The sequence below is a fragment of the Ursus arctos genome, unplaced genomic scaffold (assembly GCF_023065955.2).
Source record: "Ursus arctos isolate Adak ecotype North America unplaced genomic scaffold, UrsArc2.0 scaffold_17, whole genome shotgun sequence".
In the NCBI taxonomy this organism is placed as follows: Eukaryota; Metazoa; Chordata; class Mammalia; order Carnivora; family Ursidae; genus Ursus; species Ursus arctos.
Window position 1 is genome coordinate 19,544,949 of NW_026622841.1, and position 20,386 is coordinate 19,565,334.

The window sequence follows — 20,386 nt, forward strand, 5'->3', positions numbered from 1 at the left end:
TGGGGTGCCTAGGCTTCTGCCAGCTCAGGCCTTGCAGAGGTCCCCAGGGGAGCACAGCGGGAAATGCATTGTGCGGGTGACACACCTTCATGCTTCCGGATGTGGTGGTGATGGTCGGAAACTCACATGCAGGCAGGGTGCAGATAAAGAACCTTAGTGAATGACGTGAGCCAACTTGTGTGGACCTGAGTGCTCTACGTGGGTGAATGGACATGGCCTGTCAGGAAGGGAATGCACACATGTTCTGCAAAGGGGCCTCAGCCCCAGCCTTGAATTGCCTGGCAGGAATGCCCACCTGGGCTTTCCAAGGGAAGGAAGCTAGACACTTTCTTCTACTGGTAAAATCTCAAATTTTATGAAATATAAATGCTGATGTGTGTGTGCATGTCGGGTAGACGTCAGTTGAGACACTCGCAAGTGTGGCCTGTGGGCTGCCAGATGAAGACTTTGCTTCTATGGTCTTTAGCACAACTCCTGCGATAGGCCTGGGAAATAACTCCCAACACCGTGGGGATCATTATTGTGCTTTTATGACACTTTCTGATTAAAAATAAAATATTAAAAAAATGAAACTTTTTTACTTGAACATATAAGATTTTGTGTTCTAATTAAGTTTCGTTGAGAAAAAGTCAAAAATTTCTTCATCTTCAATTAGCATCTCTCTTTCTTGTACCAGTAGGGCTAACATGTTTTAAGGTAACAAATGTAAACATTCTAGGGATAACACTAATATATTATTAATTCCACATTGCTTTAGCACTGTTGCAGCCCATCGGGTTTCTTTTGAAGGAAACACTAAATTCAAAAGAGTAATTTGAATCAAGTGTGAATTATTAAGTTTTTTTGGCTACTCAGAATTATAGAGGGAGAGCATGTCTGTATAATTTAATAAAAACAAGAGTTTGACAGTTGTTTTTCTGACAAAGGCTAACAAACTTGAAAAAGAACAGCAATTGAAACAACATGTTGAAAATCTGAGTCAAGTTGCTGAAAAGCTTGAAGAAAAACATAATCAAATCACAGAGCTGGAGAACCTTGTACAGAGGATGGAAAAGGTGAGCCCCTGGGGACTTAAAGGGATTTCTTCCGGACAGTTAGGGCAAGAATGAAAGAAAATAACAAGAAAATAAATAAGATATAGATACACAAAATTTAGATATTTATATAAATGTATTATTCACATGTGTATAAATACAATTTATAAATTTATATAATTATATATATTTACATAATAATATGTATATATTTTAGAGAGAGAGCATGCATGCTAAAGTGAGCAGGGGGAGGGGAGGAGCAGAGAGAGAGAGAGGGAGCATCTCAAGCAGACTCCCTGCTGAGCGTGGAGCCCAACATGGGGCTCGATTTCACGACCCTGAGATCATGACTGAGCCAAAATCAAGAGTAGGATGCCCAACCAGCTGAACCACCCAGGTGCCCCTGAAATAAATAAGATATTAATTGCAAGTAAGTCCTCTTTGTAACAACTAAGACTTTTGAAAGTACTCAATAATGTTAGTTCCTTCCCTTACACACTTAATATGATCTGTACAGTCGCTGATTGACCTTTCTACAAATATTGCAGTCATATCATCCCCTGTCACTTTCTCTCTCTAGTGTATATATGGCTTAGAAAGGCGAAGCAGACGAGGCTGTGAGTGGAAACAATGGGAACGATCACAAAGTCCACCTATTACTAGTAATTACACTGTGGATCCCTGTAATCATAACATTTCCACGTATTAGTCAGTGAAGTATCCATTCTTTGGGTGGGGCCACCCGAGTTCACTTCAGGATTGTGAATACCAATGGCCGCATTAGGACAGATATAATTCACATTCAGAAAAGACGTCTTCTAGGAGTTGGGACTTCCATAAGAGACCATTTAGGGAAGAGTTGGGAAGGAACAAAAATTCTTAAAAATTTTATGCAGTGTGCCTTTGAGTGGCTGATACTCCAAATATATGAAAAAGGTGAGCCCATAAATGTAATGATGCATCTCTTAAAATTTAGAATACAGACAAACCAAGGAATACAGGGTTTTTACTGGCAAAACAGACTAATAGAAAATTGGGCTTTCTGAAGCTGAATTTGGGGTAGATAAGAATACAGGCTTTGGGGGTGCCTGGATGCCTGGCTCACTCAGTAGAGCGTGTGACTCTTGATCTCAGGGTTGGAAGTTCGAGCCTCACATTGGGTATAGAGATTACTTAAAAATAAAATCTTCAAAAAAAAAAAAAAAAGAACAGAGGCTTTGGTGGCTGGTAAATACTGCCCAATAAGTTTTTATATTATTATAATAATCCCCTGATTTGCCCCTTCCCTTCTCAGCCTTATACTGTTGTATGTCTCCTTGAGTTGATGCCATTTTAGACATGTCACTTCAAAAGCAGCACATATCCATATTCAGGTTTCTTGCCAAAGGAAATTTGATTAACTTTTTACGTATTTCCCAATGATTTAATTTATAACACTGAGCTTGGTTGAATTTTGTAGTGTCAATGAAGGTCCTATGAGGAAATCACAAAAATTAAATGAGCCCAAATTCAACTGAATCTAGTAATAATAATAATATATAGCTACATCTGTATTGCGCAGTGGGTCACTGACTGTGTTACTGTCACCAGAATCGCTGGGCTAGAATGTCCTCAAGCGGCTGGTTTGCTGCAGTGTGACAGTTTATAGTTATGATATTTTGAACAAACTGTAACATTTGGATAAATACTTTGTAGCATTAGAGCATTTATCCTGTAATAGTTGCGCAAACTCAGCACAAAGAATGTTTGCATTTAGGAAAGGAGGACAATTCCGGAATGCAAATGGGGTAGATTAACCAGCTTTCATTTAAATTTTGACTTGTGATCACCTCCAATCCAAACCCAGTCACCCTGGGTCTGGTTTAGTAGCCAGCTGTGGAATATAATTTCTATTTCCTAGAAATCCTGTGAAATCTGTCCTGAATGTGAGTTATCTCGGAATTCTGGGTTGCAGTCACTTGACTGTTTGTTCAACAAATACTTGAGCACTTACCTCGTGCCAGTCAGAGCTAGAGGTTAGATATCTGTTCGTGAATGAACCAGATAGAGTCCCTTTGTGGAGATTTCAATGTAGGATATCTGGGTTCTGTGGAACTCAAGGAACTTCTCTTATCTCTCTTCAGTCATTCTCCTTGGTTCCCTAGGGAGGCAAATACCCATATTGAAGGTAGGGGAATGTACCCCAGAAAAAAGTTGACTGGCTTAGATACTGGCAGACATTTTTGAGAAGTGATAGGCTAGCGTTTATCTTTTTTGTTTTTGTTGGTTTTGGTTTTTTTGCATTTATCTTGATATTGAGCCATAATGGTGGGCTGTCTGTAGGTGATCTGTGACAAAGTAAGTGGACAGGATGCCCATGGTTCATGGCCATCAGGAACCTTCCAGAATATTCTAGCAGTTATTTCCTAGAGTGGAGCCTATTGGAATCTCAGGGAGGTGGAGGTAGAGGTAGGTGGGGATGGACGGAAGGGCACTGTGGAGGAGTTTTTAAAAAACATATTTAGTTTAAAGGATGTTATATCTGTAAAACAAACAAGCAAATAAATAAAGCTGTAAGAAACAAAGCTTGGCAACATCTTGCTTTAAGGTAAAACCAAGAATACTTTTAAGGCTATGATGAAGGGTTCCTCAGGTGGGGGGTATATATCAGAATGAGAAGAGGCGAAACTCTAGATTTTTGTGTTAGTAGGAGAAAGACATGAGTTCAGAAAGGAAATGAAAATTAAAAAAGAACACCCACACAGAGGTTGATAAATACTGCCCTGGTGTGGGTGGCCCCTAGAGTAGGATTCATTTTCTACTCACTTGAACAAGCCACTGCTCCAGTAAGTAGCCATTAGTGGTATGAGGTCTGGTAATGAACACATTACTTAAAACCTTCACCATCTGTCCCACTTGAATCAGGAATGCAGTGAGAATGAATTCCGTAAACACAGTGATAAGCCAGCAAAAACGCCCAATAAGAGCATTTTAATATGGCATATGTTCCTTTTGCTAGCAGTGCAATTCCGTTGCATCGTATTTGTTTTCCAGTGTCATCGATTTAGCTCTATTAGAATGTTAGAGCTCAAAGGTACTTTGAGACCACCCAGTTCCTCCTCACCATTTTATAAATGAGGACAGTGGGAACAAGGAACGATTCCACTGTCCTCCAGTTACCAGTTCAACATGCTTTCCATTATGCCCCGTTCTTCTCCGGTGTCAGATAAAAATGATCTACTTGGTTCCTAAATCATTTAGATGTTAACATATGGCAATTATTTAAATTGGTGTCTACTCCACTTTGATCAGTAGGGCAAGGGAGTTCTTAAGCTCCCCAGAGGTACAGTTTGGGGAAGAGTGCATTGCCCACTGGGTGGTGCTGTGAACTCCTTTCCTTTTCCAGAAGACACTGTCCCTGAGAAAAAGTGCTAGCCAGTACAATGTGATTTTCCGGTGTGATTTTCCGTGTTGTCAGAGAGGAAGCATCAAGAGCCCAGGCTCCATGCTGAAACGTTGGCCAGGGCAGAATGTTTACTTGTCCAGTTGTCCGGTTTGCTTGAACCCTGGTTATGAAGATCCATTAATGGAGAGTAAGTCCATGAGGAGGAATGTTAAACACCATTTTCCTCCCTACAAAGTTAAAATATATTATCAGTGATGTGTTTCTTTGATGATCCAAGGCATACCTGTGATGCCTCAAAAATAAGTCGAACACAGCTAGGAAACACAAGGGAAATTCCTATATGTGACAAGAATACTATAGGAAAAAATTGAAAAAGTTAATATAAACTTAAAAAATAATAGCACGTAAGATAGGAAGTGTTTGCCACCTTCAAATTATTATAAATTGAGGTCCTAATATGTATGAGAGAAACATGGGGGCCTTCATATATAATACTCCAACCATCCGAACATTTCAATATAGGTAGTATTATCCCCATTTTAGGGGTGTTCGAAAAGTCATGACTTAAAAAACCATGACTCAGGGGCGCCTGGGTGGCACAGCGGTTGAGCGTCTGCCTTCAGCTCAGGGCGTGATCCCAGCGCTATGGGATCGAGCCCCACATCGGGCTCCTCTGCTATGAGCCTGCTTCTTCCTCTCCCACTCCCCCTGCTTGTGTTCCCTCTCTCGCTGGCTGTCTCTATCTCTGTCGAATAAATAAATAAAATCTTTAAAAAAAAAAAAAAACAACCATGACTCAAACAAATATAGAATGAATACATGTCAGTTTTTTTTTTTTTTTTTAATGATTTTTTATTATATTATGTTAGTCACCATACAGTACATCCCCGGTTTCCGATGTAAGGCTCGATGATTCATTAGTTGTGTATAACACCCAGTGCACCATGCAATACGTGCCCTCCTTACTACCCATCACCGGTCTATCCCATTCCCCCACCCCCCGCCCCTCTGAAGTCCTCAGTTTGTTTCTCATAGTCCATAGTCTCTCGTGTTTCATTCCCCCTTCTGATTACCCCCCCTTTCTTTATCCCTTTCTTCCCCTACCGATCATCCTAGTTCTTATGTTCCATAGATGAGAGAAATCATATGATAGTTGTCTTTCTCTGCTTGACTTATTTCACTTAGCATTATCTCCTCCAGTGCCGTCCATGTTGTAGCAAATGTTGAGAACTCGTTCTTTCTGATAGCTGAGTAATATTCTATCGTATATATGGACCACAACTTCTTAATCCAGTCATCTGTTGAAGGGCATCTCGGCTCCTTCCACAATTTAGCTATTGTGGACATTGCTGCTATGAACATTGGGATGCATATGGCCCTTTCTTCACTACGAAAGTATCTTTGGGGTAAATACCCAGTAGTGCAATGGCTGGATCATAGGGTAGCTCAATTTTTAACTTTTTAAGGGACCTCCACACTGTTTTCCAGAGTGGCTGTACCAACTTGCATTCCCACCAACAATGTAGGAGGGATCCCCTTTCTCCACATCCTCTCCAACAATTGTTGTTTCTTGCCTTGTCTATTTTTGCCATTCTAACTGGCGTAAGGTGGTATCTCAGTGTGGTTTTGATTTGAATTTCCTTGATGGCTAATGATTTTGAACATTTTTTCATGTGTCTGTTAGCCATTTGTATGTCTTCATTGGAAAAGTGTCTGTTCATATCTTCTGCCCATTTTTTGATTTGTTTATTTGTTTCTCGTGTATTGAGTTTGAGAAGTTCTTTGTAGATCTTGGATACCAGTCCTTTATCTGTAGTGTCATTTGCAAATATCTTCTCCCATTCCGTGGGCTGCCTCTTAGTTTTTCTGACTGTTTCCTTGGATGTGCAGAAACTTTTAATCTTGATGAAGTCCCATAAATTCATTTTATCTTTTGTTTTTTCTTGCCTTTGGGGATGTGTCATGAAAAAGGTTGCTTTGGCCGATGTCGTAGAGGTTGCTGCCTATGTTCTCCTCTAGGATTTTGATGGATTCCTGTCTCACATCGAGGTCTTTCATCCATTTGGAGTTTATTTTTGTGTATGGTGTGAGAGAGTGGTCAAGTTTCATTCTCTTGCATGTAACTGTCCAATTTTCCCAGCACCATTTATTGAAGAGACTGTCTTTTTCCCACCGGATGTTTTTTCCTGCTTTATCAAATATTAGTTGCCCAAAGAGCCGAGGGTCCATTTCTGGGCTCTCTATTCTGTTCCATTGGTCTATGTGTCTGTTTTTGTGCCAGTACCATGCTGTCTTTGTGATCACAGCTTTGTAGTACAGCTCGAAATCCGGCATTGTGATGCCCCCAGCTTTGTTTTTCCTTTTCAACAGTTCCTTGGAGATTCGGGGCCTTTTCTGTTTCCATACAAATTTAAGGACTGTTTGTTCCAGTTCTTTGAAAAATGTCCTTGGTATTTTGATCGGGATAGCATTGAAAGTGTAGATTGCTCTGGGTAGCATGGACATTTTAACTATGTTAATTCTTCTGATCCATGAGCATGGAATATCTTTCCATCTTTTTATGTCTTCCTCAATGTCTTTCAAGAGTGATTTCATGTCAGTTTTTCTTAACTCATTCATTAATAAGGGAACCAGTAAGATGGTAAAACTGGTTTAAATAGAAGATTTTGAGAAACTGGATATTTATAGACATTTTGAAAAAAGGAATATAGGATCAGATTACTAGGTTAGATACAAAGCTGGTTAATATTTTTGAAGGCAATCAAATCATAACCTGTGGGATTATCTTTTCTACCAGGCAGAAATCTACACATGAACAGACAACTTCACAGAGTCAGGGCTCTAATCAAATCATAAACAATAAAGTCAAACACACAGAAATTCTCCATGAATTGGTTATTCAACAATGACCCAATATGACATTAAAATCATACATTGTTTTGATTTCCAAGTTTGGGCTATTTTTTCTCAACAAACATAAGGCCCAGAGAGGTAAAAACCTTGGCAAAAGTTGTTACAGTCACAGTTTCAAAACTAGGTGGGACCATGTCCAAAGAGATTCCCACATTTTTGCTCTACGACACAGCATTTTATATTTTACCCATATAAATACTGCAGCAGGAATGGTTTTAAATAGCATTGTAAACAGTGCCAAAACATCTCTTACCATCAAATATTAAAAAAAAAAAAACCCACAATCATCCCAGCTTGTTTTTTCATGGACTTACTATTTTTCTTTTGAATGCAAAGAATTTGGTTTAATAATGACATTCAGTTATTTCTTTACATTTTCTTTGTCCATGTCAAAATTTCTCTTATATTCTAACTAGGAAGTGACTGTATTACCTGTGGCCTTGATCCTTCACTAAAAAGGCTTTTACGACTTTTCTACTTTCTGGCCGATGCCCTGTGAGCTGGTAGACGTATAAAGTCAGTAGTGTCCTTGGAGACCAGCGACTCAGTCTAATGTAGGAGAAGCAGGTGGAATGGAGGGAGAGCCAATGCCTAGAGAGATGAGCTTGTATTCAGGGTGGGACGGAGAGAGGCGGGAGTTTGAGCAGGGTGTACTTCAGTTGTTGGCTGGAGAAGGAGCAGAACCTCTCCAGGCAGGTGAGGGGAGTGAAGACAACTAGTCTTGACCTGTCACTGAGCTACTTGGAAACCACACAGGAGGACGCCTGGCCAGGTCTCACTGGGGTGGGTTGTCACAGCGCCATCTGAAATGAGCTTTTTAGCTCAAAAGATATTTTCTAATATCATAAGAAGCATCTTTTGTGAACAGTTTGCAAGAGTGACTTAGCAAACACACACACACACACACACAGAAATAAATAAAATTGTATTTCTTCTAGGAAAAGAAAACTCTGCTAGAAAAGAAACTGTCCTTGGAAAACAAGCTGCTGCAACTCAAATCCAATGCTACATATGCTAAAAGGTTTGCAAATCTCCCTCCTTACTAAAGAGTTCCTAATACCTTTCCTCTCTGCTGGTCGATCCACTGGCCAATGGCCAGAAGGCTAACACCCTCCAAGGAGACAGGAAGGCTGAAAGGGCAGGACAAAGGGAAATTTCTTAATATTAACAGCCACCAGGTGCCTCCCCTCCCTCCCACTGGGCAGAGTTCCCTGGCGGTACTGGGAAACTGGGGCAGGGTTAATCCTCCCGGAGAATGAAGGAGCCTGTCCCTTCCTGTTGACCCTGGGTCCTAAAGAGGATGCTTCCTTCCCCCTGATGCTTCTGATTTTGTTAAAGGGTCTCCGCTATAACCTGCATCAAATTGGCTAGCCCACAAGTGGAACAGTAAGATCCTTTTATGGTGCTCCCCAACTTTGTAGAGAAGGAACTACTCTGAATGCATTCTTAGTTCTTCGGACTTACGAATACTCATAATTCACAAGCTGTGACAGTCCTGAGTACGGGGGTGGCGTGGATTACGGTTATCACCCAACTGCTGCATGACTTCGCTGCTGTTAGAAAAATTCTCTGGAACATCATGTAATAACTCTTAACACATAAAATTTCATCACTTTTTCCCCCCTTTCCCTTCCCTTCTCTACGAATTCTAAACCTGCCACTGTTGTTACATGTTCTGATACAATGTTCAAAGTCAAGCCTATGTTGAGGTCTTATTTTATCCATCTGGAACTATTGCTTCTTAGGATATCAAGCCCTGTTATGAGCCTCAGAATGTATACATTTGTATTCTCATGTATTTAATAATATATACTCAAACATCTCTCTCTCTTGGTCTTTGATTTTTTTTTTTTTCCTGTTTCTCTTTCCTTTCCAATTATGTTTTCTCTTCTCATCTCTCAAAAGCTTCTGCCTTCTGTCTGGCTCATATTCATGTATTGGACCACATCCGCCAAAGTCTAGACCTGGGCTGATGCTGGCAATTGCACATACGTATTCAGAACACACTGGAATACTACTGACATTAATTTACCCATATTCTTCTTTGTGAACAAGCATATAGCCCCAGTAGGTGGCTTTCTAAGACAGTGCCACGTAACACTGCACGTCTCTGTGGGAAATTAAGGAAGTTCTGTGGAAGACGCCCATAGGTCTTCAGAATTACTTGCACATACTCATAACTTTAAGTAAATCTTGGATTACGTTGTTGTTGTTTCTTCTGAAAGAGAGCCTGTCCCTGCAGAACGGCTGGCTGGTACAATATGCTTTCCATCAAAAGTCCAGACCATCTGTGTCGGTTTGGTTTGTTTCTTTAAAAATGATTTTTATTGATAATAGGGTTTTTGTCCGTCTTTGAGCACAAAATGTAACCATTTTCAAAACCAAACTGAACTATTCTTTCTGTTCTATTATATATGAGCAGTTGTTATAGGGAATTCTCAGAAAGCTCTTAGGGAGGATTTAGAAATGTCTTGAGGAAAATGGATGTTTTGTGTTTCTAGAAAGGTGTTTGAACATCCAGGCTTATGTAATTTTCATAGATTGTAGGCATCGCAAATATTTATCTTATTATTTGTCTGTGTGTAGAGGTATTCACTCTGCTAAGTGACAAGAAAATGAAATCAGTAGGAGTCAGGCTCTTCTGGTTAAAGCAATAGAGACTTGGTTAAGCTACCACAAACAAGAGGATTTCTGGTAGGTGAAGACTGAATAGATATGGCCATAAAGAAGATGCATCTCATGGGAAGACGGGAGGACCACCCTTTAGCATCTAATGTGTTTTCAAAAACCAGATTATTTTGTGGCTCCTATTCAGTCATGTGTGTTTGTACAGTTTCACTCTTTCTTGCTCTTTGTTTTTCCTGTGTGATTTATGAACTGTTTTCAGTGGTCTTCTCCAGCTGGCTCATATTCTTTACTTTCCTTTCAAATTGCAGAGGAGTCTACGGGCCTAATACTACTTCCTGTATTGTGTAGAATGCTCATGTTTACCAAACCCCTACATTGTCATCTAACCGATGGCCTTTTGGCAGGCACCAACTCCCGCTCCTACAGGTGGCCTTCCCTTACCCCCAAAATAGCCTAGAGCTGCTTTTCTGAGCAGGGGGCTCTGGGTGATCAAATTTCCCTTGCGCAGGAGGGTGGGTTTGACAGGTGCCATGACTCCTTGCCATTTTGATGAAAAGATTCAGTATGTTCTAACCTGGCATTTCTACTATTAAAAAGCATCTCTAAAGATGATGACTTTTAAGTATTTATAATTCAGGAGAAAATGACAGTTTTTTTGCATATGGCTATGAATATATAATTATATTATGCTAATCCCCACAATTACTTTTAACGAGAGTTAAGAGATTTGGCAGAAGCATCTCATGAAAAACAGGGTTGACTCCGTATCTCCACCACCATCACTACTAACCAACACATGTATTATGATTTGCTGTTTGTAGCGTAACCCCAGCTACCTTATTTAATTTAGTCCTTTCATCGACTTTTCAGGGAAGAAACTGAGCTTCTAATTGGTGAAGTGATTATACGGCCTCTCAGAAGTTGTAAGAGCTGGGAGTTTGGGCTCTAGAATTCTCACAGCAGTCTGCGCTCATTCTGCTATAGAAGAGATTCGACCTTCTTTCATTTCTGGAGACCTCCAAGGCTTTCCCTCAGACTGGTTTCCTAATTCCCCCGTGTGTCTAGGAGCAGAAGGCAGTTTCCCAACGTGTCCCTCTGCCCTGTGACATCACAAACACAAAGGTCCTTTTTAGAGTTATCCTTTGGAGAAACACAAGAGCTGTCCCTCAGAAAAATCCTTTTTAAAAAAGGATAGCATGAAGCCAGAAAACAATGAAATCAAAGCCATCATAAAAGTGAGGAGCAGAGGGCCAATATGGCGTCGTTGAATAATGCCGTCCTCTGATGGTGCAAGTTAACCCAAAGATAGATTTTAAAGTATCCTGATGAACGGGTGGAGAGACAGTCCGCCTTTCATTCAATTTCCTCTGACTAAGTGTGTGGCAGACATTGGTCATCAGAGTGATTGAGGGTATGCTTCTTGCCGAGTACTTAGGCTACGATCATCCCATATTACTAAAGTCTAAGCCATTTGTTTTCACATGTCTGCAAGTTAAAGGCAGGGTGGACTCTCTCTCTTGAACAGGAAGGAAGCTAAGAAGAAGAATATCAGAAATGGTGCTCTGTTCACTCTCCCACAGTGCTGAATGGAGAGACGATCCTCAGTTCCCTTCCCCAAAAGAAGAGGGACAAGATTTTCCTCTCTCGTTGGTGGGCCTTTCCTTGTTTGCTCTCTTTGGCATTTCCAGTACAGACTTTTCCAGCTCCACATCTGGGATATATGAGGCAAAAAAGAAAACCCAGGGAACTCACCCTTGTGTTGTGCCTTGGGTTCCCAGGCCCTGAGCGGGTCTGCCTTCTCTCTGTCTTTCAGAGCCTTCTTGTGTTTGTTTATACATAATCTCTAGGTTTTTGGTTGTACACGGTCAGAAGGACGGGAGAAACACATCTACATCTTCCCAAAGTATAAGATTTGCAATTCTATTTTAATTTCAGCATTTACTTCACATTTATATTGAGGCATTGGGAGGCAGAGCATGAATCAGACATCTGTTAGAAGGGCTTGGTGGCCTTTTCTAGACCTGGCCTTTGTAATGTTTTCTTCCTGCTGGTTTTGTTTTAGTACCTCTTTATTAAGACTGAGTCGCTTTAACAGAAAGATAAAGAGCAGAGATTAAAGGGAGCTCAGGTGGCAGTTTATTTCACTATAGTCTCACATTTAAAAGACCTTAAACGGGTGATTAATTTCATCTTTATTGAACAATCCTAAGAGAATTTCTGCAACTTCTTTTAGTCCCCGTTCTAGTGTACTAATGCAGGTAAGTCTGAAAACCCTGTGTTTTCAAGAGTGCTTCTAGAAATTATTTTCTTCCAGCTTGAGATCTCTTTCAGATTTCTGTTTATCTACAGTGACTTCTATGGTAAGACCATCACAGAATACGTGGGGAAATTTCCTGAGCTTCGTATTTTGAGGAATGTAACATCTACCCCACCCCATCTTTTTTCCCTCTGGTCTGAGTTCTGGGTCATCATAGGACACAACAAGACCATTATGAATACTCATCTTTAACATTTTTATGAATTTTTAAAATAACGTTTAGTTTTCTTATGGGCTCGTGAACAGTTGATGAATATTCAAAACCAGCCTGCCTCTGTAAGTCATCCCAAATTCTTTCTCCTTATTTCCCAGGGAAGTCCTGAGTCTGACTGCTCCCTCCCTACTTCTCTCCTGTTTCCCTCCTCACTGCAGCAGGTTGAATCTTAGCATCACCAGCCGTGGGGAGGCTTCTGTTTGCCTTCTCTGCTGTTTTGATCTGTATGTCCTCAACTCATTTTGTGTGTGTGTTGTCTCTCTAGTTCCTTTCTAATTTTTCTCCTGGGGTGTCTGTCCTATGGATTGGTAGATGCATCCTTATATATTCTGGGTACAATGTCTTTATTAATCATTTGAGTTACCAATGTTCTGAGGTATCCTGTTCCCTCTTATTTGATGGTTCCCTATTTTTGTCTAGTCAAAATTATCAGTGTTTCCCTTTGTGATTAAAACTGTTTTGAGTTCTATTGTAAAAAAAATCTTTGTCTATTGCACATTCACGAAGATGTTCCTCTGTTTTATCTTCTGAAAGTCTTTTGGGTCCCCAGTTTTATTTACAATTTACGTGAAGTTTATTTTTCTTATGAGTGAGTTCAGAGTTCATTTTCATTTTCTTTTTTTATATGAATGTAGAATTGTCTCAGTACCATTTGTTGAAAGGATCATCCTTTTTATAACATTCTGCAGAATCATCTTTGATACACATCAACTCTGTTGGTCTGCACCTGTGATATATAAGTATATGTACAATAAAAGTGGCACAGATATAGTGTAATTAGTTTAATTAGTCTTCCATTGATGAACACTCAGAGCGTTCTAATTTTTATGCTATGAACAATAATGAACTACATTTTACCCATATTTTGTGTAATTGTACTGTATTTTTATAGCCTGAATTATTTAATTCCACAAGATAGATAAATAATGGCTATCATTATGCAATATTTGTGCAAGATTTTCTATGATTTTGTAGAAATTCATTTTTTTCTACAGTAAAGCAAACTGTTTTTAACACTCTCTCATGCAAAACCAAAAGAGGGAAAAAATTAAAAGACTGTCTTACATATTGCAAGTTGCCTGCAAATTACTTGGCTTTGAGAGAGAGTATTACATACATTATTGAGCCAACATCAGCGGTTCAGTGCTGGGCTATTCAAAGCATGGGTAAGCGTGCTCACTGGCAACAACCTGGAGCCTATTGAAAATGCAGGCTCTCAAGCCCTATCCCAGCCTCCTGGATCCGAGGTGCATTTTAACAAGATCCCTCATGATTTCATAAGATCCTCCAGTGCATATTACGTTTGAGAAGCAATGTTTCAGTACATGATGTGAAACACAATGTGACTCTCTTTTTTTTCAATGAGCACGTGTTCTGTAATGTCATGTGAGTGTCCACGACCTTTGTAATATTTGTAGAGGCTATAAAAATCAGAACTGCGATTGCATTAGATGTTGGCTACTAATTCTAAAACCGTAATAGCTAAAGAAATAACAATACACTGCTATGTAAAAAGCTCATTTTCCAAAAGCATATTCTCTTATCTCCTAAAATCCACAGTATATTCTTGTAAAGTAATACAAGTAGGAATTACTCTATCTGTTACATGGAGGCTGAGAAAGCTTGTGTGAGTCCTCTCACCATGCTCCCAAGTTTGGTGACCCGGCCGTAATGCATGCTGCCTCAAAACTCCAATAATATTGGCCAGAAGAAAATTGTGGCAAGTTAAAAGCTGTAGAATCAATTCCGTTTACCTAAATGGAGTTTCGGGAAAGTATGAATAATCTAAATTCAAACTTTCATCTATCTTTTTTTCACAGTAGTCGACGTGGACTCAAACTATTAGCTGGAATTTAATTTCGTTTTTTTTTTAAATGCCCTATTTACCGGTAGTAGAATTACCCAATGCAGGAATCCAAAATTATAATAGTAGTCGTAGTAATAATAATAATAATAAAAGACAAACACAGGCAATCCACAACATACACTAACTCTGTATCGTTGGAAATTGGTTTCCCATTTTATGTAAAACCTCCTTCCTGGCCCCCCATGTCCTAGCCCCACTACCCTTACATTCTGATGAGGCTGGGTGTGTGGGTGCTTCTAGGCAAGACCGTTTAGTTATGTGAGTGCTTCGTCGGGCTCAATACAGTTAGACTCAACCCCCTCCCGCAGGGAGAGAAGTCACAGATGTCCAGGAGGGAGCTTTGGACACGAAAGGATATACTCACTCGAGTTCCTGTCTGAGCTCATCAGAGGCTGATCTGTGGCTGTGATCTTCCGTGTCTTGTGTGGCCTATGGGGCCCCCAGCATCTTTCCCACACGATGTCCAGTAATAGGGTCCCGTGTGAGGAGAGCCTGGCAGCCTAGCTGTAAAAAATGGCTGCACGATGCTTCGGCACATTTTATGTCTCTTTTTCCTTTTGCATTTCCAGTTGCCACAATCTTCGAATGGAGATTTCCGTTCTCCAGGAGCAGATCTCTCATCTGCAGTTTGTGATTCATTCCCAGCATCAGAACCTACGCAGTGTCATCCAGGAGGTCAGATTAATCGAGTGTGTTTCTCTGGTAGACGGTATGTTTACAGTGAGAACACTGAATACAGGCAGCTTGTCTGGACTTCATAAGCAGTGAGATTTTTCTCCCCGCTGACATTTCCTTTTTATTCCCGTGCAACATGACTCTGTTTTCAATGCCTTCTTCGGTCTGTATGCCCACACCTGTAGTGCTCTCAATGAAGATATTTGGGAAATTGTGTTTAACTGTCTTTAGTTGTTTCAGTGATTTTTTAAAAAAGTGTTCTGAGCCAGGTAACATACACTGTTCTTTAGAAGATTTGGGAGATTTGAAGATTCAACCCTTTCTGCGGAAGCAATGATCTGTTTTTATAACCTCACACACAGTAAATTTACTTAGTAGGTGTGCGGGGACAGGGGTGTCACCTGGCCATTCTTCTCTGGGAACATCCTGGCAGGTGAAAGAGAGGAGGGCATTGTGGTGGCGGCCAGATGGATGGTGGGTTGTGAACTCATGTGATTTACTTCAAGAAATCTATTGATCTGGTTTGGGGTCTGTGCTTTAGGCCTGAAATCAGACCTTCCCTCATTTTTTACTACCTAATACTTGTTTCCCAAAGGAATTCTTTCAAATAATTCCCATGCCTCCCTGGTACAAATGTAATTTGGCTAGGACCTCATCAAAAGGCCAGAGAATTGAGTCATGGCACTTGGGAGCCAGGAGGATTTAGGGGGCATCCCACATTCTCATTTGACAGATGAGAAAACAGAGGCTCTAAGTGGTTAAGTGACAGAGCTGGTAGTGGCAGAACCAGCCTTAGAATCCGTGGGTTTTCTCTTCCCACTTTGTTCTGGTCATCACCTCACCCCCCCAGTTCCACGCTGCTTTTCCACAGATGATTTTCTTCCCAAGCAAAGCGGGCTCACCTCATTATGCTGCAGGTTGACCAGATCTCCGCCTTGGGGAGCTTCCCCATTCCAGGCAGTGGCCTTGCGCAATGGCCACCAGCCCCTGCAGCTGCAGTATGAAAGCACTGTGTGCCGGAAACGCAGAAGGATGGACAGAGCTGCTTTCCACAGGAGGCATGCCCGCTGGATTTGGTTTAAACAGGTTTTCCAAAGATGACAATGTTTAATAGGACTGCCCGTATGCTCTCATCCCCAGGTGCCAATTTGCCCTGCTATTCTCTGTAACCTGCTGAATCCGCTAATGCTTTGGGATTTAACTTTTGTATTTGATGAATGTCGGTGGACCACAGAAACCTGTGCGGTTTTTGATTTAAGTAACTTCCCTGTTGTCTGACTAGATTTTTCCAATTGTGTTTCCTAATTCTTAGATGGAAGGATTAAAAAATAATTTAAAAGAACAAGATAAAAGAATTGAAAATCTGAAGGAAAAAGTTAACATACTCGAAGCCCAGGTAAGGAGGGAATCTGTTGTATATTGCAGTGCGAATGTGAGTGTATGTGAGTGTGTGTGTGTGTGTGTGTGTGTGCTCAGTGTACCTGGGAATGTGTCTGCTGGTGTGCCAGTGTGACACAGTGAGTTTGTATGTGGGCAGGTGTGTGAGTGTGTCTGTGTGTGATTGTGTGTGAGTGTACAGGCATGTGTCTGTGTGTGTATATGAATGTATTTTTGTGAATGTGTGTGCATGGGCTGCTTCTATGCACAAGAAATTATAGATTTGTGGGAGGGGTACTCCTAATAATTATTGAAGTATTAAACATTACTTTTTAATACTTTTTTTTTTAAGATTTTATTTTTTATTATTTATTCGACAGAGATAGAGACAGCCAGCGAGAGAGGGAACACTAGCAGGGGGAGTGGGAGAGGAAGAAGCAGGCTCATAGCGGAGGAGCCTGATGTGGGGCTCAATCCCATAACGCCGGGATCACGCCCTGAGCTGAAGGCAGACGCCAACCGCTGTGCCACCCAGGCGCCCCTACTTTTTAATACTTTAAATATTATTAAATAACTGTTAAAAGTTCGTCCAGATTTTCCAGAATGCTTGCTCTACTGGGGGGCAGATAATAACATCTCTCCATGTGGACTTGAATTAGAAGCTCAGCCAAGACCATCTTGGGTGAATTCAGCTCTGGCCAGACAGCTGGGTTTGCTGTCTTAGGTCTTCGTTTCCTTCCCGCCCTGAGATGTCCTCTTTCCTCCTCTGTTATCACTCACACCCCCCGTGGCTTGCACGCTTTGCCTCCGGGCTCATCCACCTCAAGAAGCCTCTTGTAACTTTCTTAGTTTTCCGTGTTTGGAAACATAATGTAACACTTTGTAACTTACTGTGATAAGATGTGCTTTTCTTCCTAACCACGCCTTCCGCTCTATGCTAGGGAGGCCCTGTATAGGCTTCCAGCTGCCGGCCGAGGTGCGGCAGCGCCCTGCCTCCCGGGAAGAGCAGTGAGGCCACTGAGGCTGGAGCCCCTGAAGAGGCCACCACTGCCTCCCCCGGGGCTCGAGCTGGTGCTCAGTGCCGCCTTCTCTGCCTCTGTCGGGGGCTCATCTCTGACCACCTGGACCCAGGCGCCTTTTCTACTTCATTCTGTAGTATTTTGACCTCCTGCTTGTCCCCCTGCCACGCTGTCCCGTCCTGTGGAATCAGAGATGCTCTGATTGCCACCAGACACCTCATCATCCTTGGGGGCTTTTCCTGTCCCCAGGACAGACGAGAGGTGGGGCACGACCACGCTGCCAGAACCCTGCCACACCTTTTCTCTCACCACCGTGCACCGTGTTCTCTTGGCTTTCCCCAAACAGAAGAAACAAATCATCATAACATAAAGAGGTTGTAAACAGTTTTCCATCTTAAATTTTGTAACCATGGCCGTGGCGTGCCATTTCTCTCTGCCCAGAGGACCCCTGTTCTCTCCGCTTTGGAGGGTGAGCCCTTTAAGCCTCAGGCTTTCCTTCGATTTTCACCTTCTTTAGGTTACAAATGGCTGTTTGAGGAAGACAATGCTTGCAGCTCCGTGCAGCTGAAACATGCAGGGATGGGGGAGTAATTGGCTCAAAACTCCTGTCCACTCAAGTGCCCAGTAATGGCTGGTCAGTTTACATCAAGGGGCTCAGGTGATGGAATTCAGACCACATTAGAGCCTCTTCCTCCCAAGAAATGTCCCTACGGGGATTTCCTCACCACTTTTTGTACTTAGTGGCTTTTTTGGCAAATGGTACTTAATAAAATATTTTTTTCTAATATTAGTTTTGGGTAACTAATATATATTCATTCATTCCATACAAATTAGGAAATATGGATAAGTACATATAATAAGAAAATCATGCAAGCTTTCCATCTGTGGGTAGTCACTCCTCACAGTTGGGTCCAACTGTATTTCTATGGGACTCCATGTGCCTGTTACATACCTGTGTGTATGTATTAAAGATACAGACTATACATGGCATAATATTATGCCTGTTTCATTGTATTTTTAAGCTTCATTCGTTTGTTCACATCATCAATCTTGTCGTTAATTCTATAAGTACTTATTGAGTGGCTACTGTGATGTAGTTTTGGAACTGGCTAAGTTGGGGAAGTGGCTAAGTTTGGGAAAACAATATTGGACAAATGAAACATGAGCTCCACACACTGGAATGGACTGTCTAGAGAGGGAGATGAACCCATAAATGAACATATAACTAGCAATATTATGGAAGCATTCTGCAAGGAAAGAACAAGATGTTCTGACAGATAACACCTGGAGAGAGGACTTAGCTTGGTGGGTGGGAAGAAGCTCTCTAAGAAAATGAATTTTAATCTGAGCCTAGTGAAAAATTGGGTGGTAGGGCTTGTCAGGAAGAGGGACAAGGAGCCATTGGGAGTGCTTCTAATCTAAGAGTTGGATGGAATAGCATGGGATGACATTGGAAAGGTAGGAAGGAGCTAGATCATAGATCATGCCAAAGAGTTTTTTTCTCTATATAACAATATAACAAGAAGTCTTTGCTTACCAATCAGATTACATTTACATTATCTTTCAAAGCAGCCACTGTATTGATATACAGTAACTTAATTAACTCATCCTCATTGTTGTACATTAGATTATTTTTCAGTATTGCTTTTGTAAACAGCACTGAATTCAACATATTTATACAAACATCACTGATCATTTGTGTATTTCCTTCCTTAAGATAAATTTTTAGAAGTAGAATTGGTAACTCAAAGCATATCCATTTTTCAGATTTTTGATAGTGTGTTCCCTGACTCCCAGGATTCTCATAGATCAATCATCTCCCTCAGCAGCCACAGCCCCACCTGCAGCTGCCTTGGCTCTTGCAGTCAATTTTTTGCTCACTTTCAGTCCTTCAGTCCTGATATTTCTGATCTTCTCATAGTCTTATTTTTTCCTCTGCATTACTAAGGGATTTTAATACTTAGGAATTCTTTGTTATTATTTTAATAATGTCTAAGAAGGGAGAAATGATAAATGCACATGGTCAGGTTCCCTTTTTGGACTGGGAATCTCATTTAAGTCCAAGTTAACATGTAATTCAGGAAGTTTGGTGTGAGGTAGGGATCTAACTTTGTAGTTGTCTCACTTTATTGAGAAGTCTGGCCTTTCTTCGTGAATTGGAAATGCCTATTATCCTAGACTGGGTTTTTATGTTGGAAATCTCTTCCAATGGTGTATCTGCCTCTTTGGGCTCCAATGCCCTACTGCTCTGCATATTGCACATTGGTCACACATTTTAATTGGACAGATTGTTATCTGTTTCTGAGCTCACTTCATTGTGTTCTAGCCAGACATAGTGAAGTGCCAGCTGTCATCACAGGATCAAGGTATCAACGGTGCTGCTGCTTTTAATCCAATTTTATGTCCCTTAGTTGTGTCTGTTTATTTATATCATCCCCAAAACAAATGTTACTGTCCTAAATAGGCTGGTGACTTAACTCTGATTGGTCAGGTACAATATATTATCCAATTGGCCTTTTGGTCTAATAAATAGACCAGAACAATGTATTTGTTTCCATTGTACTCTGTTTCTTTATTTCCAAGTGCAGCAAATAATTGCTGTTATATATGAGAAAGCAACAGATTTGTTCCCTTCATGGGAACTTCTAGGTTGGCTGCAGACTCTCTGCCGTGATGTGAAAACACCTCTCAGTACTGTCTCAGATTCTCTGTACATAGCTCGATTCAAGCCTCTTTTTTTTTTTAATGCTTTCTTTTATAAAAGAGTCTTCAGACTATAGCAGTATCTGATGAATATCTTTATAGTCCCAGAATTTCTTGTCTTCAGTAGATAAATCTTTTCCTTCACAGCAAGGAGTTTTACAATGACCATTGCAGCTTTAAAAAGTCCAAGCCACATCCATTTAATTGATTCATCAAATAGTTTTCTGTATTTAAGATGCACCAGGAAATATTTC

The 20,386-nt window shown here is 40.9% G+C and overlaps 1 protein-coding gene across 5 annotated transcripts in view; it reads left to right on the forward strand.

Moving 5' to 3' along the window:
* The window catches only part of CCDC68 (coiled-coil domain containing 68), a 53,440-nt gene that overhangs the window by 22,913 nt on the left and 10,141 nt on the right, over nt 1-20,386 (forward strand). For 4 of the 5 annotated variants that reach the window (XM_057313068.1, XM_044383024.3, XM_044383025.3 and 1 more), the window contains 4 exons: nt 927-1,055; nt 8,271-8,353; nt 14,928-15,033; nt 16,346-16,429. In XM_057313068.1, the coding sequence (XP_057169051.1) occupies nt 927-1,055; nt 8,271-8,353; nt 14,928-15,033; nt 16,346-16,429 (402 nt within the window). Of the gene's footprint in view, nt 1-926; nt 1,056-8,270; nt 8,354-14,927; nt 15,123-16,345; nt 16,430-20,386 lie in introns of those variants that run through there. The other variant, XM_057313067.1, reaches the window with a different exon arrangement.